Genomic DNA, 20,282 nt, shown 5'->3' with positions numbered 1-20,282 from the left:
ATATTGTTATCAATTTTTCAATGAGAGTTTAGAACAAAAAAAGAGAAGTGGTCTCAATTCGTGTTCTTCAAGATCAAGAGCGCAGGGGAGACAGACTTACAGCAGTTGACGCGCTTGATAACACGGGCAAGCTAGAAGTACATTTTAAATTACATTAAATTAAGAAAAATAAAAAAAGAACATCAATAATAGTAGAAAAATGGAAAATGATGAATAAAATCAGATCGTAATATTAGGCTACTGCTAAACTGGGGGTTTGCATTGGAAACTGGAAAGGGGCGCGCACATCGAATGAGGGCGCCAATGCGCATGCGCACAGCACTCCTTGTACCTCATCTCTGTGCTGCTGCTGCCAGTGCCGAGTTTTCAAACAAGCGCCGAGTAACTGGGATCACCACACGCTTACTTCCTTCCTGGAGCCCCTGAGTGAGTAATACTGCATCTTTATTCAGACAGTGCCGTTTAGCTTAGAAATCCGCATAACTTGTCGACATTTTTTTAATAAAGTCTGCGTTCAATCAGTGCGTCTCGTGAGAAACCGCTAGCGAGAGGCTAGTTATTTGCAACAAAGCAGCAATACTAAAAAGCGTCGCTGAAATAACACGCTCAGTTCGCTCTTTAACGCACGCAGCCGTTATAGGACAAACGAATTAACATAAACATAATTCGCTTGTGTGTTTCAACTGAGTTAAGACAGATTTAGGAGCTCGGGAAGGTGTGGAGACGGCCAGTATGGAGGCTAGTTCTGTTAGCCAGCTGCAGCTGCGCGCCATCTTTACTTGAGTGGCTGTGCTAATGCTAATCTGCTGCTTATTTATTTATTTATTTATTTTTTATAGCGGGTTCACTGTATTTCCCTTCATCAATACTCTCACTCACTTGTAACTGAAGCTCGTTGCATATGTTTGCCAAAGTCTGGGGTCGGAGACTGGAGGAATATGAAACCTTTGTTGGAAATTGCTTTTTGATTAATTGCTTTTCTGGTCGTGGCGTGTGTGGAGCAGTTAACTTACAAAACACTTCTGTCATCAAGTGTGAGTTTAATTTGTTTACACAAAACTGTATTTCTTTAGATTTAATTTGAAAGGGACGGTTTCATTTTGCAGACTGTGTTTTGACCTGGTCCATTGAGACAGCATTACGCGGTGTTTACGCGGTAACGCTGCTGATATATATATATATATATATATATAAATGGACATCTAAACCGATTATTTCATAACGTTCCATGTTTTGCCACTCATTGTGCTAGCTGATGTGCATTCATTACCAGTTGCTTTCTTAATAATGTGTTAAGTCTATTATATTAGAAAAGAGTTGATTAATGTGTACTTGTGGGAGTTTACAGGTTTGTGGTGTACTAATTTTACTGTGACGGTACTTTTTGAAATGGTAGTGAAAGTCTTTCTGCATGTGTGGGTTGATGTAATATGTAAGAACAAAAACTTTCATGTATTTTAGAATTTTTCTTGAGTTTTGAGTCATAAATGTGCTTGGGTTATCTGCATAGCCACAGTTGGATATTATACTGGGGAATGTGATTATTATTATTTGTACTTTTTTATTTTGATGCAATTGCAGTGTTGTGTGAGACCTGTCTTCAATCTGAACCATAGTGCTGTTTATATATATATATATATATAAGTGTATATGTATGTATGTATGTATGTAAAAGCTTGTTCTGACTCATGTTGTTACCTCTTGGTCTCTCTCTTTGTTTTAGAGGTCAAGGGTCGGGTCCTGCAATGGGATTTGGTCCCTCTCAGATGACTGAAGAGCTAACTGAAAAGCAAACAGAGCGTGCATTGAAAACTGCAAAAAAGTCTGTCTGTGTGGAATAATAAAGAACCCTTCCCCAAAAACTGTCCTCCACTCCAGGCCAAAATGTCAACGGTCACTTCAGCAACCCCAGACCCTCCTGCAATTGCCAACCCCCCTCCTCCTGAGGTGACCAACTCTACCAAACCTGGCCGCAAGACTAACCAGCTGCAGTACATGCAAAATGTAGTTGTCAAGACACTGTGGAAGCACCAGTTTGCATGGCCTTTCTACCAACCTGTTGATGCTGTCAAGCTTGGTCTTCCGGTGAGTTGTGACGATAGTTGGGTAGTTGGCTTACAGTCATTTGGAGTAGACATAAAAATTCATTTGTTTAGTTTTCTTAGTCAGGATGAGAATCCTTCAGTGTATCAATCCTTATTGGTTTTATGTTAAGAGCAGTTTGGAGTTTTGGTTTGTATTGTACAGTTCCTATTTTTCCTTTTGTCAACCAGGACTATCACAAGATAATAAAGAACCCAATGGACATGGGAACCATCAAGAAAAGACTGGAGAACGTGTACTACTGGAGTGCCAGCGAGTGTATGCAAGATTTCAACACAATGTTCACAAACTGTTATATTTACAACAAGGTAAGAGGGTCAAGAGCAGGAACCTTCATGAATTTGGGCTCAGAGGCAACCTACCCATTTTTATCTCCAGCTTCCTGACTAATAGACTTTTAGTGTTCTAATAGGAACTACCCTGTCAAACCTGCACATACAAGAGCTAGGGGTTCCACAAGGAAGCATTCTCTCAGTCACCCTTTTCAGTATCAAAATCAGTAGTATAATTAAGGTTATAGATCCACATATCTTTTGAAGTCTATATGTTGACGACCTATGCAGTGGCTACAGAGGGAAACATAGGAATGTAATTGAGTGACAGCTACAGCTATGCATAAACAAGATAAATGACTGGTCAATTAAAAACTGATTCAGATTTTCCAAAACTAAGACTGTGTATGCACTTCTGCCTTCTACGGTCCCAACGGAGACCTATCAAGGTAGTTAAAGAACTTAAATTCCTAGGTCTTGTGTTTGACAATAAACTTTTATCCCACACATGAAAGCCTTGAGGTAAAGATGTTTCAAAACAATAAATATTTTAAAAGTTCTGGCAAAAATGCGGTGCGGATTCCACTCTTCTCTTACGTCTCTATAGAGTACCGATTACAGAAGCATCATGTATGGTCTGGCAAGGAAACCTTATACACTGATACTAGATATGATCTTCAGGGAATACATCTGGCATTAGGAGCTTTCAGGACCACCCTTGTTCATAGTGTCAATACAGAAGCTGGGAACCCTCTCTCCAGAACAGGCATCTGAAACTGGCCCTACAGTATGTGGTTAAACTCAAGGCAAACCCAAATAACCCAGCCTACTTACCAGTATTCCACCCGGAACGTCTTTATTTATATGAAGCTAGACCAAACCATTTTTAGAGAATCTAATGGTACGTTTACACAACAACGATGTACTAAAAACGGAAAAGTTTTTCCTTTGCAATTTCAAAATGATCCCCGTTCACACGGATCCTCAAAAACGTCTAAAAATGCTGTATTATGCTGCCAGGCCAGTAGTTGTCATTTGTAAAGAAACACTACCCGCCTGTGCACAAGCATTCTTCCACAGAGCGGTGAATACAAACAATGAAGTTGGCAAAAGCATCGAGCAATTTTGTCTGGACGGACGATGAGATTGCTTTATTACAAGTGACTCTGGACTATAAAGCACGCCACCTTTTTAAGGACTTCAACTGGTGATCTCATGTTGGTCTGTTCGCCCTGGAGGTAAGGACGAAGTTCTCGAAGTTCATGCCTATAGACTGAACACGTAATACGTGTGCGCATGACGTCATCGTTTTCACAAATTTGCGTTTTTGTATGTTTACACGGAGATGATAACGGCATCGTTTTCAAAAACTTGCACTTTGAAACCCATTTTCAAAAGTTTGCGTTTTCAGGCCCCAAAACGCCGCTGTCGTGTAAACGAACAGCCAAAACGCATACAAAGATTTCAATTTTTAGTTGAAAACGTTGTCGTGTAAATGGCTCCTGAATACCAATCTAGACAACTTAAGACTGTTTCATTATTGCCCTATTCCTCCCTGGGCTCTGAAAAAAACAACCATTATCTTGACAAGACAGAAACACATCCAAATGAATAGAGTTAAGCTGTAGTCTCCCACTTCATGGAACCATATTCACTGATGGATCAAAAACAGATAATGGCATATAGGCAGCAGCAGTGATAGGAGATCAGCACTACGGCATTCGATTCCCGGGTCAAAGCTCCATCTTTACAGCTAAGGCTCGAGCACTGCTCTAAGCCCTGGAAAATATAGAGACGGGTCAAGAACAGAATTTCATAATCGCCACAGACTCAAAGTCTTGCCTCCAAGCACTCGAATCCGTAAAGACTGATCACCCCATAATTGTAGACATTTTAACCAAAGTAGCTCTATTACAGAAGAAAAACTTAAATATACTCTTCTGCTGGGTCCTGGTACATATTGTTCTGGCTGGCAACAAGAGAGCGGACATGCTCAAGTCTTATATAGTCTTATATAGCTTTGTAAATTGTATATATTTATTGTTTACCCTGTGCTTGCCATGTGAATAGCCTTGTTGCTGACATGTTTTTAAAAGTTAATAAACAAATGAGCAGGAACTGTACTGCTGGAAATGGTCAGAGATCTTTGGGAGTTCTAGGGTGTTTTCACACTTGAGTCCTCTTCAAAGGAACCAAACGCAGACCCCTTTAAGCGTTCACATGATCTCTTTTTGGTCCACTTTTGTGACTAGGATCAGTTTTTGGTCTATTTTTCCAGTTAAGGGGGCTCAGTCCTTTTTGCATTCACACTCTGTTATTTGTGGGACCAAGCACACTTATATGGTATTTATTATAGTAATTATTGTTATTATTAGGGCTATATTTAATGTTAAGAATACAACTTATAATATAAACTAGGGATGGGCACGGGTACCTGAGTACTCGGAAGTGACAGCAATGATCGATCATGAAGACGATGATCGAAATTAAAATGCTTGACATGACTTTTCACTGAATTCGAAATTCAGTGACAACTACCTGACAACTATACGTATCAAAGAGGGGCCTGATTTTTAATTTTGAGATTGATTACGTTGTCATTTTCAGCTGTACCTTGATTGTCAACAGAGACATCTCATAGCAACCAAACTGATAAATTGATGCTGCAATGCTAGCGTTTGTTCTACAGGTTTACGATAATCAAAAGAAAGTTTAATCCACCGTGTTTTGAACATCTGTCTTTGCACACGTTTGCTAAAGAGGTTTTATTGTCATATAATGTAGAGACTTTGACTCATTTATGTATATTATTTAAAGAAAGTGAAGGTTTATCATTGACTGTAAATCTCCCTCTGTGTCAACATGTTTGCGTGACACACCTACATCTCAGCGAAATCAGAGCTGAAGATTTACAAGTTGTTGATTTTTATAAGTTGTAAGTCCAACATAAAGTGGCGTTACATTGCAGTTTTCCCAGTATGATGTTTAAAATTCCAAGTTAAATGGCAGGAAGCATGAATCATCACAGCAACAAACTCCAACAGAGTGCAGCGTGACTTTCTGTCCGGGGCAGAGATTGCGCTCTACACTCTGGAGAAGCCAGCGAGTCTTCACATAATGACAAAATATTATGCATTATATGTTGATTATGCCCTCTTTTGTACTTATTGTAACAGACTACATTATAACAGCCTATAACAGTTAATTAATAGATGTTGGAACAACGAGACACAATGCAGTATTTGTACATGTCTAGTTGTGAATGAAGGAAAATCAATGCCAAGTGAAATGGATAAAATTATGCATACGCTTTTTTTTTTTAATGCTGTTTTGAAATATAATAATAATAATAATAATGGTAAGACAGGAAAAAAAATCCCCTTCATCTCATTCTCCCCCTTTATGATAACATTAAAACTACTCATTTGTCTTCTGTTTTGCGCCTACATCTCTATGCTCTTTGCATATTTTCACACAATATACAGATTTACATTCGGGATAAAAACATAATTTCTCGAATTTTTGGGATACGCGTGTCTGACTGACAAGTTTCTAAAAATGTTCAACTGTTTTGTGTAGCAGACCTACCACCTCGCTGGTGTTCACGTTTCATTCCGTTGTTGCACTCATGGGTGATCTTGTTTGAGCTACGGCTATTAAATTCCACCATATAAAGAGTGGAAAAGACATGTTCTTTCCCGCGTGTGAAGCAGAGAGAGAGAGAGCTGTGCTGCTGCTCCAATCTTGATCAGCTCTGGTTCCAATCACACTTTTTTTGACAAAGTTTACAAACTGGGTGGCCATCAACATTGATGCCTTGTGGGTCTTTCAAATGACCATAATATTCCCACACCATGGAGTGACTTCAGGTTCAGGCTTTGACATTTCAGTGCGCTGTGACAAAAGTATAACAAAACACCTATGACAAAAGTATGACCATTGATAGTTGATATGATAGTTAATCTTCATAATCATCAGAGCCCTAAAACAGACAATTAATCATCATAATCGCAATTATTTGTTTTGACAATTAATCATCAGCCAAATTTCGTAATTGTGAAAGCCCTAATACCCTTTGTTTTCTCAGCCCACAGATGACATTGTCTTAATGGCACAAGCATTAGAGAAGGTCTTCCTTCAGAAAGTTGCCCTGATGCCTCAGGAGGAGGTTGAGCTCCTTCCTCCTGCTCCAAAGGGCAAAGGTCGTAAACCAGCAGGACCAGGTAAGGGCACTGACAATTAATGCTGGAAAAACAGATACATTATGGGGCTGCAAGCAATGATTACTTTGGTGATTAGCTGAACTAACAGATATTTTCAGAGATGATTTAATCTTTTTGACTTTAAAAAGACGTCAAGATTATATCGCCTGGAGAAAAGAAAAAAAAAATTGTGACTTGCTGAAACAATATTTTAAACTAGATATTACAATCATGTTTTTGCAAATATTGCGGGGACTCTCTGGTCTTATCCATATACTGAGTTTAAATTTTAGACCTGCATGAAGCTTGTCACTACACGGAAAACATTGTCACATATTTGTATAACCCTGCAGGTCAGCAGGATGGGTCTGTCTCCTCCGGCTCACCCAACTCCATTGTCCCTGGTGCCTCCTCACCGGCTTCGCAGACGGCGGCCATATCCCCGCCTCCGGTGCCTGGCATCACTCCCAGTGTACCATCTGTACAGAACACAACAACCGCATCCATGATACCCGCCATGCCCCCTTCTCAACCTGTCGTCAAAGTAAGTCGCAAGGCCTTTCAGAGCAAAACAGAGCACTTGTACCTATACCTTATGCATTGACGGTGCCTCACCTCTGGCTGTCTGTGTCCCTGTGTGTGTGGTTTGTTCTGTTTCCTAGAAGAAAGGGGTGAAGAGGAAAGCAGACACAACCACCCCCACTACCTCTGCCATAACGGCAAGCAGGAGCCAGTCGCCCACCCCTCTATCAGAAGGCAAACAGGGCAAAGTGGCATCCAGGCGGGAGAGCACGGGTCGCCCCATCAAACCACCTAAAAAGGATTTTGAGGATGGTGAACTAGGCCTGCATGGAGGCAAAAGGAGCAGACTTTCAGAGCAGCTCAAATACTGCGACATCATTCTAAAAGAAATGCTCTCGAAAAAACATGCAGCGTATGCATGGCCCTTTTACAAGCCTGTTGATGCAGAGGCTCTCGAGCTGCATGACTACCATGAAATAATCAAACACCCTATGGACTTAAGTACAGTCAAAGTATGTTGTTGACTTCATACATAAAGCATTTGTTGTGATTTGATTGCTATTATTATTTTTTTATGTAAACATAAGATCTTTGGCCATCAATGTCTTCTCTACTTTGTTGCAGAAAAAAATGGACGGTCGAGAGTACCAGGATGCACAGAGTTTTGCTACAGATGTGAGATTAATGTTCTCAAATTGTTACAAATACAACCCACCTGATCATGAGGTGGTTGCTATGGCCAGAAAGCTGCAGGTAAGTTGTACATTTGGTCCTCTCTTCTTTGACACGCATTAAGCTTCTCATGCTGTGTACAATCATGGGAAACCTTGTGCCAGTAAAAAAAAAAAAAATATTGTGATTTCCAGGCATAGAAATTAATACAGTCTTGAAGTCATGGAAACTTGCATAGTGAATTATCTTTTTTATTTTTGCTCTGCTCTAAAATATTTTATAGGCCAGCTATTGCTCCTTGAGTGTTTATGTAGAGAAACACTTGCTTGCAAACTAGCATGATTAGTCTATACATTGATAGTCTATTCATGATTGGTACTCGACATGCAAATTGAAATCCACCCAGCAATCTTTGTAAAATGATTTCTAAGAAAGTCCTAATCATGAATGACTGGAATGGTCTTGGTAATTCATTGGTCAAAAAAGATGGGAACATTGTATTCTTTTTTTGGTAGTGCAATTGTTCAGTGTCATTGCTTCTTTCTCCATTCTCAGGATGTGTTTGAAATGCGTTTTGCGAAGATGCCAGATGAACCAGTTGAAGTGGGAGTGGCAGGCGGTGTAGGCGGGGCCGGTGTGGTCAGTAAGAGCACTGTCAGCAGTGAGAGCAGTGGCGGCGACTCCACCTCTGACAGCTCCGACTCTGAAGAAGAGAGGGCCACCCGGCTCGCCGAGCTGCAGGAACAGGTGGGTGCGGAACAGGTGGGTTTCAAAACAAGGACTAAGTACCCCTAACCTCCCAAGACTACGAGACCATCTCTCTGGCCTCTCGATATGTATCAACCTTCTGACCCTTCTCACGCACAAACACACCAGTCTTAATCAGTGCTTGTACACTGAAGGAGCAGCAGGGGCTTCCTGCCATCTGGAGGTATCAATATAGCCACCCCCACCTGAAGTAACCCCATCTCCTCTTTCACACCAAGCACCTCTGCTTTCAGTTCAGATTTTTTGTACTCATTTGTAGAGCTGCATTTTAGCCCTCAACCGCAATGTTAGTCTTCTGAAGCTACCTGCTGATTGTATTGCTTTGCAAAAACTATCAGAAAGTCTACATTTAGATGTAGTAGCACAAATGGTAGCATTTATCATGATGTAGTTTGTTGTTTGATTTTGATTTTGTCTTGGAGCTTTATATCACCATCATTTTTTCCCTCTTATGTTCCCCTGCCATTCTTTTACCAGTGTATCTCTTTGGAGCACCCCATTGGTAGCAGACAGGGGATAAAAAACGGGTGCACCAAGAATAATCAGGTGATTTTTGATTCTCATTTCCCCATCTCTGCATATGAACATTGCATTTTAGCTGTAGAGCTGTTTTTTTTTTTATTATTTGTATTAGATAGTCCTTTCCATGTTTTGGATAGTTAACTCAGCGGTAGAGGGTTAAAAGCAGCGGAAAAATATTGACTATTGGGTGGTATTGGGAGCCCAGCTTTGTTTGTTTAGGATGGAAATGCTAAATGTTTGGGAGATAAGTGTGTGTGTGTGTGTGTGTTCCTTGCTTGCTTTGCAATAAGACATACTCTTTCTAATTCCAGAAAACGATTAGTCTTAACTGCCCTTTATCCTCATATTGCTTGAAAAGATGTAATGTAAAGTTCTATTATAATTTGCGCTGCATTTTAAAAGAATGCTTGCTTAGGATGATATCCCATTTTGGTGATGTTCTTCTCCCCTTACCATGGCTGTTTAGTAAAATGAGGGTGTAATGGTTCAACTTTCTCACAGTTTGTTTTGTGTTATGATTCTATGGTCACTGTGTCGCTATTAGGGGGGTGCACTGATTCGGAGGCAGATATCTATAACAGATATTTAAAAGCAGTCATTGGCTGATGCCAATAAGCCGTGGTTTACTACACTTTAAGCCATATGCTGCAGAAAAATGCACCTCGCTGTAAAATTACATTTCCTAGAATTAGATGAACTGTGGCACAAACATGCAAACAACCTTGGGTGGTAAACCGTAGTATACTTTTTTTTTTTTTTTCCACCCTGAACCATTTCTCCCCTAGTGGTAAAGGGCAGACTTGTTTCTGAATCCATCTTTTCTGTTTTTGATATTCTCTCTGAAACTGCCTTCATTCATATTCTTACTCCGTCATACACTCTGTTCTTGTCCTGTCCTCTTGGAATCACATATATACAATGTCAGACATGAATTATTTTTATTTATCCAGTGTAAAAACATTTGATGAGAGACTTTTCTTTTCCCCAAGCACTTGTAATGCAACATACTGTATATTACATATATAAAAAAAAAAAAAAATAATAATAATTTTGTCCAAAGACTTGTTTTTGGACATCCATTGATAGCAAAACACTAGATAAACAAAAGACAAAATACTTATCATATTTTTTTTATTACTTATGTCAAGAACCCAGTGCATTTTTCTTGCTATAGCAAGCATGTAAACATGAAACATTCTTGGTTGTCAAGATGTTAGTGCTGCCTAAAATATGATGTTAAAAGAAATGGATGAAATTACAATCTAATCTATTAGAGGAAAGAAATTGGCAATTGTTTTACATATGTTTTGGTCCATGATGGATCAATACATGATTTGCGGATGGACAACCCCCATGAATGAAGTCTTTAATTCTGTTTGATGTCATGTACTACAAGTGATGCTTTGGCTGACTTGGAGCAGATTACTAACACCACCGTCTTGGCTCCCTCCCCAGCTGAAAGCTGTCCACGAACAGCTCGCCGCTCTCTCACAGGCCCCTGTTAGTAAACCAAAGAAAAAGAAAGAGAAGGAAAAGGACAAGAAAAAGAAAGAAAACAAGCACAACAAAACCAAGCCGGAGGAGAAAGCCAAATCAGGGCAGCCGGTGAAACCAGCCCAGCAGAAAAAGGGTCCAGCTAGAAAAGCCAACAGTACTGTCTCTGGAAACAGGTTTGCTGATTAACCTCTATTTTTCTTTGTAATATGTTTTATAATTTCTTGAACCCAAAGTATACTTCGTTTTTGACGCGAATGCTCAACGTCTGTGTACAGGCGAACACAAGCCTGTCAAAGTATACTCCATTTGATGGTGCGCGCATACACCGCACGCATGCGCCAACCGCCTTCGACTGAACGAGACACCGGACTATTTCTCTTCAGGAGTTTAGACCTATAAAGGTGCCTTTTATAGTCCTTCAGACTCTAGGTATACAATTACAGGTATCTCCAGACCTCCTCACACACACGTTCTTGACGTGCACATCCAATGTTGACATTTTTACCTTCGTCTCCTATTGTTTACCGCTGATTATATCATCATCTAGCACATTTTCGTGACAACAACAGCTTAAATGTGAGTGTTACCACCTTTTGGACCTGTTAATTAGTGTAAATAATTCCAGGCGTATGCGCATTCTGTGCGTTCAAAGATGGGTGATTAGAAAAATTGGGCTGTACATGATCAGTGCTCGAGCACTCTGCTGATGACGAGAATTGCGTCACGCATCCTTATGTGAATGCTGACTGAAGTATAGTTTGGGCTTCTGGGCCAAGTGAATACTATCCATTTAATTTCTATACCACTTTGTCTTTTTTTTGCCATTATTATACCCATACGTGTGGATTAAAACTAAACATTATCTGAAAAAGGCTTCAGATTAAACAAGCAGTTGTAACACCTCTATGGATGTAACCTTAACAGGCAACCAAAGAAGGGTGGCAGAGGCTATGAGTCAGACAAGGAGGAGATGTCACTCCCCATGACCTATGACGAGAAACGGCAACTGAGCCTTGACATCAACCGATTGCCTGGAGAGAAGCTAGGCAGAGTGGTCCACATCATTCAGTCCAGAGAGCCTTCACTGCGGGACTCCAACCCTGATGAAATTGAAATTGATTTTGAGACACTCAAACCTTCCACTTTGCGTGAGCTGGAGCGATACGTCAAGTCTTGTTTACAGAAGAAACTGAGGAAACCTCCACGTGAGTGCACAGTCTAAAAATGCTGTTTTCCTAGACATAGCTGACACATAGCTAAATGGTAGACCGTACCGCAGTTGCTTTATACATTTAAACTATGGATTAAATAAATTAGAGACCATCAGCAAGGGCTGGGACCTGTTTATGTCAAAGTACCTTTTAAGGCAAGTCTGTTCACTCGCAAACCATCTTGGTAACATCCCTGGGCAGCTATTTAGGCAATAGTACAGCTACTTGAATGGGGAAAGATGGAAATTTCCAAAATTGTTTGACAAGATTGCGATGCAATAAAATATTTCAAATCACCAATAAAAACTCACAATGGTATCATTTTTTGTTTACCTCAGATCACATTAAAATGTATTTTTCAGGCTGGTCCAGTTAATGTGCATGTATGATCTAGAGTAAACAACAAACTTTGAAAAAGCCAGTTGACTCTTTCACCTGAAAGGTGTCAGGTGTTCCTTTTTTTTTTTTTTTTCTTCATAAATGTAAGAGTTTGTTCTGTCTGAGCGACTCCTTATAAGGTCTTTATATTCAGGCTGGAACAAGTGAGATTTTATATTATTGTAGACCTGTATCGAAATGGGTTTCATGCAGTAACCGTTGTCTCTTTCTTTGTGTGATATCAGAGAAGGGAGGGTCTGGGCCATCTCGGCTCAGCGGCAGCAGCAGTTCCTCAGACTCGGGCAGCAGCAGTTCCAGCGGCTCCACTTCAGACAGCAGTGACTCCGACTGAACAATTTTAATTACTTTTTACATTTAAAAAAAAAAAAAAAAAAAAAAAAAACATTGTATGCAGTCATGGTTGTTTCCCCACTAAGACTTTTTTAAGAAAAAGAGAAAGAAGAGACAATAAAAATGCATCATGTCAAGCCTTTTTTTTTTTTTTTTTTTTTTATTGTCATGAAGAAAATTACTGAAAAAGCAAACTAATAAATTGCTTTAATTTTCACTGACTCTGAAAGGGATGACCAAATCAACCAAACTAAAACTGCGAGGAGAGAACGTCTTTAAGCACACTTCAAAGTTTTAACTCTTTACACCGGTGTCCTGGTAATGTGTATTTTACCATCACAAAAATAAACCATGCTATCTCACCAGAGAAGAGAGCGGGAAGCTGTGAGTTCCTCCCTGATTTGACTTCTGCACCCATTTGTGTTATATTTATTGTTTTCTTTTTCGTTTTTTTTTTTTTTTTTTTTTTTTTTTTTACTGTGGCCTCTTTTTTTTTTCATATTGGGCGCTGTGCCATTAAGTTTGCTCCTTTTGTGATGTTCTCTTACAAACTGAAATGTTTCATACTGATCCCAACAGTGTCACAACACTTGAATAGTCTGGGGAACAAATGGCTTCAATTAGGAATTGCAAGCGCTCTAAAGTTAATCTGTTCATTTGGTCGTTCTTCTAGCTGAATGCATAATTTTACGTCACAGTCTTGTATGCCCCAGATAATAGATGCAAGGTGTAGAAATACTTGCACAGGAATCCAGTAGAATTTAGAAGTTTTGTTCAGATGCTTTGCATTGACATGATAGTGTATGTGTGTGTGTGTGTATATATATATATATATATATATATATATATATATATATATATATATATATTATTAGTCATTTAGATGACATGCAAGCACATCTTCCAAAATCTTGGTCAAAAATGAATGTACAGAATTCCAAAATGTTTAACCTATGACTGACTTTTGTACATGAAGTAACCTTAGATAAGATTGAAGGTGTTGGTTATGGGAAGTTTGTTATCTGGATCATGCCCATTACAGCCATTGCTGTTGTGATGCACATAATGGAGAGACATTTGCCACCTCTTACTGTTTTCTGCTGATGTTTTGACAACGATAGTTGAATCACAGAGTCTTCCTCTTCTCATATTCATGCAAAATTGATTTATGAATGTAAGGCTAGGGTACATTTGATAAATTATAGTATGCAGTTCCGATCGGTCGGTTTTGATTGTTTTGTTTTTTCCCTTATCAAATCTTTCAGCCATTCCTCATGTGGATTGCTATACTCTGTTATCTCTTAGAATAACTATGCGGTTAATTATTTGCAGAAGTGTTTGTAATATATTGTAATGTCCTCTCTGACTTTTTTTTTTTATATAATTATAAGTGTTTTAAAGGGAACTGTTATTTGTTTCATTTTCTGATACATTTTGGTTTATGGACAGGTGTTTTGAAAACCTTTTGACTAGTTTCAGGGTCATTTAATTTTATAATCATCCTGGAGACAAAGACAAGTTCATGAGGGACATGTATCTTTCTAATTAAACCCTAATAGATGCAGTCAAATCATAATTATTTTAAGGTTTTAATCATGGTATTCATGATTTTGTTGTGCCTGTCTTTTTTGGGTGCACACAACAGCAAAACTTTGCTTTTGTGTCTCTGATACAAATATTGATCAAGCCCTATCACGTTTCCAAAAGTGATTTCTTGTTGAGACAGACTGAAAATAAAATACATATATTTAGATATTATATATAAACTTCATTTCTAGTTCATTTTAGACCCTGATTTAAAAAAAAAAAAAAAAAAAAAAAACTTTTTTATTTTATATAAATATATATATAAATATATTTAAAAAGTTTACTTTTTGTCTTTGACATGCATGCATGATTTATTGTATTTTTCTTATACCTTTTTTGAGCTGTTTATAGTAATCCTTCTGTAAATGTCAGTCATGGAAACAACTAAATCAAGAATTACATTGTGAGTAGATAGGCTTGTTTATTGCAATTTGGGTCGGAGGCAGTGGTAGAGGATAACATTTGAATGAATCGCCTACCTGGAATGTCTTGTGCACCAGGTATTTTTTTCATAAAATAAATTACAAAATTCATGTACATTGTGTTTTCCTTCCATTTCTGCTAAATAGTATGCGTCAGCTTGCCTATTGCAATTGTATGTTTCCATAACAACCTAATTTCAAATATTTAAAGCTGATAATTTTAGTTTAATATTTGACTCCAGTACACTTCCAGTACAGGACCACTAAAGTACTGTCTCTGACCACTAGATGGCGGTGGTGTCCCATCTGGTAGAATTGCTTGCGTCTGGTGTGGTTACCAATAAGTCCGTTCAAAATATTGTGCATATATATTTGCCATGTTCCAAATTACACTAACACCAATTAAAGTTTTATATTCACTGTTCTATTTAAAGTGTAACTGCAGTGTGAGTGTTTTACGCCGATCTAATGGTTGTTAAAACATGCCAAATGCAGCACATTCATTTCAGTTGTATGTTGATTTCACAAGCTCATACGTGAAATTGGTTAAGATGGAATAAGAGGAGTGACATTGATCTCGTGTATTCAGTTACAAACATGTCTATGGTCAGTTTCTGAGGGGAGGAACATGTGACCTTGTTGATGCAATGTCTAAAAACATGGTACCCATTAACACATTACTGCAGTGGCCAAGATGGATCAATTCTTTGACTCTTGTGACAGCTACTCACGTTTGTGTCAAAGAGCCATCGTTCATCCTGAATGTTGCTTAACCAGTTTTCATATCGGTCCCAGGGCAAAGCAGTCACATATGCAAGATTACATGCAGGCAGACGCAGAATACAAGTCATATTTACTGTATGTAAATACTTTCACAGAGGTGAATTTATGCCCCCCACAAAAACGTCAGTGAGATTTTTCTCCGTTCAGTCTATTTTTGTATGGATCAAAAGGTCAATGGAATATGGAATTTTGTTACATTTGTCATAGGCAATTTGTCACTTGGCAGTCAAGTATTAAGCTTAAAAAAAGGACAAAGATGAAATGATTATCCCGCTTGAAACCCTTGAAAAGGTAACCAATACTCTAAAAAAATAAAGCAGATGCTTAGTATAAGGTAGAATGAATGAAAACTCATTTGAAATGTAAGATTATCTTATAGGACACTGTAAAGAGACCCTTTAAACACTGAACATGTTTAAGTTCCAATGTACACGTCAAAAATAAATAATAACACATATTGTACTCTTAAAACATCGCATGTCTCGAATATTTCCTCAATAATGATAAGAAAAGGCTTCAGGGTTGCAACTTGGCAGACCGAACCCTCTTCTCACACGTGGACGAGCGCGCCCTTTCTCTTGCTATTGCGCGCGCTCACGCCTGCCCGCCGCCAGTCCACACTCACGGCTCACGCGAGCGGATAAATCAAAACACTCCAACCGTCTACACTGAGAAAGAACTGAGAAACCATTACGGCTCAGCGGACGAATGTACAGCGCCGAGCCCTCACAGTGTTTCTGCAGGAGTAAAAGGAGTGGAGTCTAACAGTTTTCGCGTTTAATGTGTCAGAGTTTCTGCGGTGAAAGATACTGTTTTACGGAGCGTTGTTACGTTGTACGCTAGAAGTTTGCAAAACAAGTTCGAAGGATTGGATGCTCTTTGTGGAACGTTATTTTAATCTGGTGCGCGAGCGGTTGAGAGGAGAGATGTCAACAAGAGGACAACAAAACATGGATTTACCCTTTGTCTTAACCGTATAACTTTGAGAAATCGTTTGACATTCTGTGCAGTAGCTGCTTTGCAGACATTTCCGGCGTTTTTTGTAAAGGAACATATAATATATAGTCCTGAGAGACATTTTGCTGTATGACAGGACACGTTTGCACAGAGCGCTGGGAGATGAAGAAGAGGAAATTCAACTGATTCTCTGAGGGGAAAACACATCTAAGTCTTATTTTAGGAGCTTGCTGTAGTCCTTTAATTTAGCTTTATAATTAGATTAATTTGCCACACAGACTCATAGGAATTATACTATCCTTGCTGCATAAAACATATTACTTAGAAGTGGGTTGTTCAGCGCTATAAAAGACAGTTCTTCTGAAGCCAGCTGGATTTACGATGAAATTAAGTTTTTGGGTGTATTTTGTCAAGGGAATTGTTCCCTCAGAATCGACCTTTGGAAGTGTAGTGCCCTTTTGACTGCAAAGAGGAACTGTTATTTAACTCCACTGACAATTAACATCCTCACTTCTTGTCACTTCTGTCATTTGCGTGCGGCAGGCTGCCTGATTTCCCGTTTGTTTACCATTATTCGGCTTCATCTCTGTCGATATGGAGGAATGGAGGCAGTGCGGGCGTTGGTTAATAGACTGCAAGGTGTTGCCCCAGAACCACCGTGTCGTTTGGCCCTCAGCGGTGGTGTTCGACCTGGCCCAGGCGCTCAGAGATGGGGTGCTCCTGTGTCAGATGCTGCACAATCTGTCCCCTGGATCCGTGGACCTTAAGCAGATCAACTTCAGGCCTCAGATGTCACAGGTAACTTAATGTCTACTACATACAGTAACTTTCAGCACGTGCATAGGCCTGTTGTAATGCTTGTCACCTTTGCCATTAAAATCATTGTATGACAGTATGATCAGCTGCTGTCTGGATGGGTGTAAATGGAACAATAACAGTGACAGTATTTATGCTGGATGCATCTGAGAGAGAAGCTTGTCAATGTTGTCCCCATAGATAAGGGGTCAGTCGGATTCTTACCAATAGGGATCACTGTAGAGCATTATTGGCGCATCTGAACAATCAATTAAAAACCTAATGAAAATGTCACATTCAATTATTAAAATGTGTGTAATCTGAACACATAAAAGTCTTTTGAAATGCTTTATAGTTTCGTTCAGAGTTTCAAATATTACACATCATCGCATACCCTGCCGCCAAAACAGCTCCAACCCACATCTCAGTATAGCATTCTGAGATGATATTCTTCTCACCACAATTGTACAGAGTGGTTATCTGAGTTACCATAGACTTTTTCAGTTTGAACCAGTCTGGCCATTCTCCGTTGACCTCTCTCATCAAGGCATTTTTGTCCGCAGAACTTGCCGCTCACTGGATGTTTTTTGTTTTGGGCACCATTCGGAGTAAATTCTAGAGACTGTTGCGTGTGGAAATCCCAGGAGATCAGCAGTTACAGAAATATTCAAACCAGCCCGTCTGGCACCAACAATCATGCCACGGTCCAAATCACTGGGATCACATTTTTCTCCATTCTGATGGTTGATGTGAACATTAACTGAAGCTCCTGACCCGTATCTGCATGATTTTATGCACCACACTGCTGCCACACGATTGGCTGATTAGATAATGGCAAAGATAATTGTTGGTGCCAAACAGGCTGGTTTGAATATTTCTGTAACTGCTGATCTCCTGGGATTTTCACGCACAACAGTCTCTAGAATTTACTCCGAATGGTGCCAAAAACAAAAAACATCCAGTGAGCGGCAGTTCTGTGAACAGAAATGCCTTGTTGATTAGAGAGGTCAATAGAGAATGGCCAGATTTGTTCGAATTGACAAAGTCTATGGTAACTCAGATAACCGCTCTGTACAGTTGTGGTGAGAAAAATATCATCTCAGAATGCTATTCTGAGATGTGGGTTGGAGCTGTTTGGGCGGCACGAGGGGGACCTACACAATATTAGGCAGGTGGTTTTAATGTTGTGGCTGATCGGTGTATAATGATCATTTGAAAGATGTGATTTTAGGAGGTGTTGGGTCTAAAGGTGTCTGTTACTTTGAGTGTGGTCCAAAGCTCTTATGTGAATATAAACCTGGAAAAGAAGCAAGCTCTTCCTGGGTTTCAGGAATGTGAATTTCAGCCGGTATTATTTGTGAAGGAATGCCTGGCAAAGGCAGTTATTACCAGTAAATGTGATGTGGCTAAGAAGCATGATGTAGCCTATTGTGCAAAAGTATGAGCAGTCAAGCATGACTGTTTTGAGAGATCTTGAGCATACATCAGTGCATCCCACTGTGTCTCCCACCTCTTCAGCATGTCATAACAGTACTTATCTGGCTTTCATGCAAGTAGGAAATTACATAGTTTGGTGTAGATTGAGACAGGTCTTGTTGCCTGAATTCTCACTATATATTCATGTGTGAAATCTTGGATTGCTGCCCCCCCATTACAGGTTTGTAATTGCTGAAACCCTTTTAATGTTTTACAAATCTTTTCTTAGAAATCTTTCGTCTAACTTTCAAATAGAAATCCCTCTCATTTTATGCTGTCATTCCATTCACCATGATATAATTTGTAGAGGAAGCTCTCATCTCACTGTATGACTCTGTTTCACCCAGTACCTGTAGGATTTTGTTAGCTGCTAGCACTGAGGCAGTCATCAGGACCTTTGATCCTCCCACAACAGTAGCTTTCCCTGCATGGAGGGATTTTGTGTGGTATTATGTTTTGACAAATTGGGTGTAAGAGAGATCTGGCAGCACAATGGGGGTTGTGATTTATACACTGGATAGGTCACTGTATGCTTTGATTACACAGTGGTCATTAATTTACTACCTCCATTAAGTCAGGGCGAAGTGATTACATGGGCTGTTTGTGTTGAATGTCCATCTACACCAAAGATTCTGCTGTGCATGCCTTTACTTTTCATCATCGAACGATTTAAATGAATAGTAAAAATGTTGACATTTTGTCATTATTTACTCCTAATGTCACACTTGAATGGATTTTTTTCCATGGAACACAAAAGATAACTTTTTAAAAGTCTTAAATAGGTTTTATTGTCCATATAATGAAAGTTAAATGTGACTCTGGACTGTCAAGCTCAACAAAGGACAAAAAAAACAAAACAAAAACAAAAAAACTCATAAATCTATGATTTAAAAAATAATTGATATGACTCTATATTCTAAGTGCCCTGAAGCCATATGATCACTTTGTGTGGTGAACAGAACTCAAATGTAAAGGTTAGTAAATAATAAAATAATTAAAATTTTTGGGTGAACTATTTCTTTTAAAAGAACATTCTGGGTTTAATACAGTTTAAGCTCAATCGACAGCATTTTGTGGCATAATAGGCCCTTTCCCACCTATAGTCCTGGTACTTTTCCCTTAGTAACTTTCTAGATGAAGACTCTTACGAGGAAAGGAACAGCCGAGGAGATTTTTACACTGTAGTGTAGTGAATGTTACACATTCATAAAGTACCATCATGGTGACGTCATCTAGTATCGACCATTTATATTCTGACGTTATTTGCACGTGTTTCAATAGCAACAACACCGACGGAGGACGCCAGGATCGGAGCTACACTTGTTTGTTTAGGGCAGTTTTATACAAACTTTGGCTGCATCGGAAACATAGGCAGCTGCCTTATTAGTTAATGGTTTTTAACAACAGTGTTTTTGGATGAATGGAACTCTCTGAACAGTTTATTTCATACTTTATTTTATACCTTATTTCATCCTACCTTCATCCATCCTTATACAGCTTCTGAAGGCTGCATTTTCCAGTTTTCAGACGCAGCCTGTGTCTTCAAGTTACAGTTTGCTTCGTGCTGCAGCCGGAGAGATGAGACGAGGCGGTGAAAAGCGCTCTTTAAACACACTTCACATGCTGAACTCGGCGGACAACATGTTGAAAATGCACTATAAGCCTATTTATCAACACAATCTCATACAATAAAGGCTTTTATGACTCAACATAAATTACTGTACTGATATACTCACACATTGGCTTAATAAAGACATCTTGATG

The 20,282-nt window shown here is 39.2% G+C and overlaps 2 protein-coding genes across 9 annotated transcripts in view; both read left to right on the top strand.

Moving 5' to 3' along the window:
- The first annotated feature begins 317 nt into the window (after positions 1-317).
- On the top strand, positions 318-14,062 carry LOC127431083 (bromodomain-containing protein 3-like). Of its 6 annotated transcripts, none has more exons than XM_051681332.1 (12): positions 318-426; positions 1,724-2,085; positions 2,274-2,411; positions 6,463-6,598; positions 6,931-7,121; positions 7,243-7,611; positions 7,724-7,852; positions 8,327-8,533; positions 9,017-9,085; positions 10,517-10,731; positions 11,483-11,763; positions 12,393-14,062. In XM_051681332.1, exons 2-12 carry the CDS (start codon positions 1,885-1,887, stop codon positions 12,497-12,499), a joined length of 2,043 nt encoding a protein of 680 aa, XP_051537292.1. In that variant the 5' UTR covers positions 318-426; positions 1,724-1,884; the 3' UTR covers positions 12,500-14,062. The 6 variants fall into 6 exon arrangements, with proteins under 6 accessions (XP_051537292.1, XP_051537293.1, XP_051537291.1 ...); XM_051681333.1 differs by having other exon boundaries at positions 7,240-7,611; positions 8,327-8,518; XM_051681331.1 differs by having other exon boundaries at positions 7,240-7,611.
- Positions 14,063-15,919: 1,857 nt separating this feature from the next.
- The window catches only part of LOC127431080 (guanine nucleotide exchange factor VAV2-like), a 306,871-nt gene continuing 302,508 nt past the window's right edge, over positions 15,920-20,282 (top strand). For all 3 annotated transcript variants that reach the window (XM_051681326.1, XM_051681325.1, XM_051681324.1), the window contains exon 1: positions 15,920-17,045. In XM_051681326.1, the coding sequence (XP_051537286.1) occupies positions 16,842-17,045 (204 nt within the window). In that variant the 5' untranslated portion in view covers positions 15,920-16,841. The remainder of the gene's footprint in view (positions 17,046-20,282) is intronic.

Source organism: Myxocyprinus asiaticus, chromosome 40 (genome assembly GCF_019703515.2).
Source record: "Myxocyprinus asiaticus isolate MX2 ecotype Aquarium Trade chromosome 40, UBuf_Myxa_2, whole genome shotgun sequence".
In the NCBI taxonomy this organism is placed as follows: domain Eukaryota; kingdom Metazoa; phylum Chordata; class Actinopteri; order Cypriniformes; family Catostomidae; genus Myxocyprinus; species Myxocyprinus asiaticus.
The sequence above is the reverse complement of the archived record's forward strand: the minus strand, read 5'-3'. Positions and strand labels throughout refer to the sequence as shown.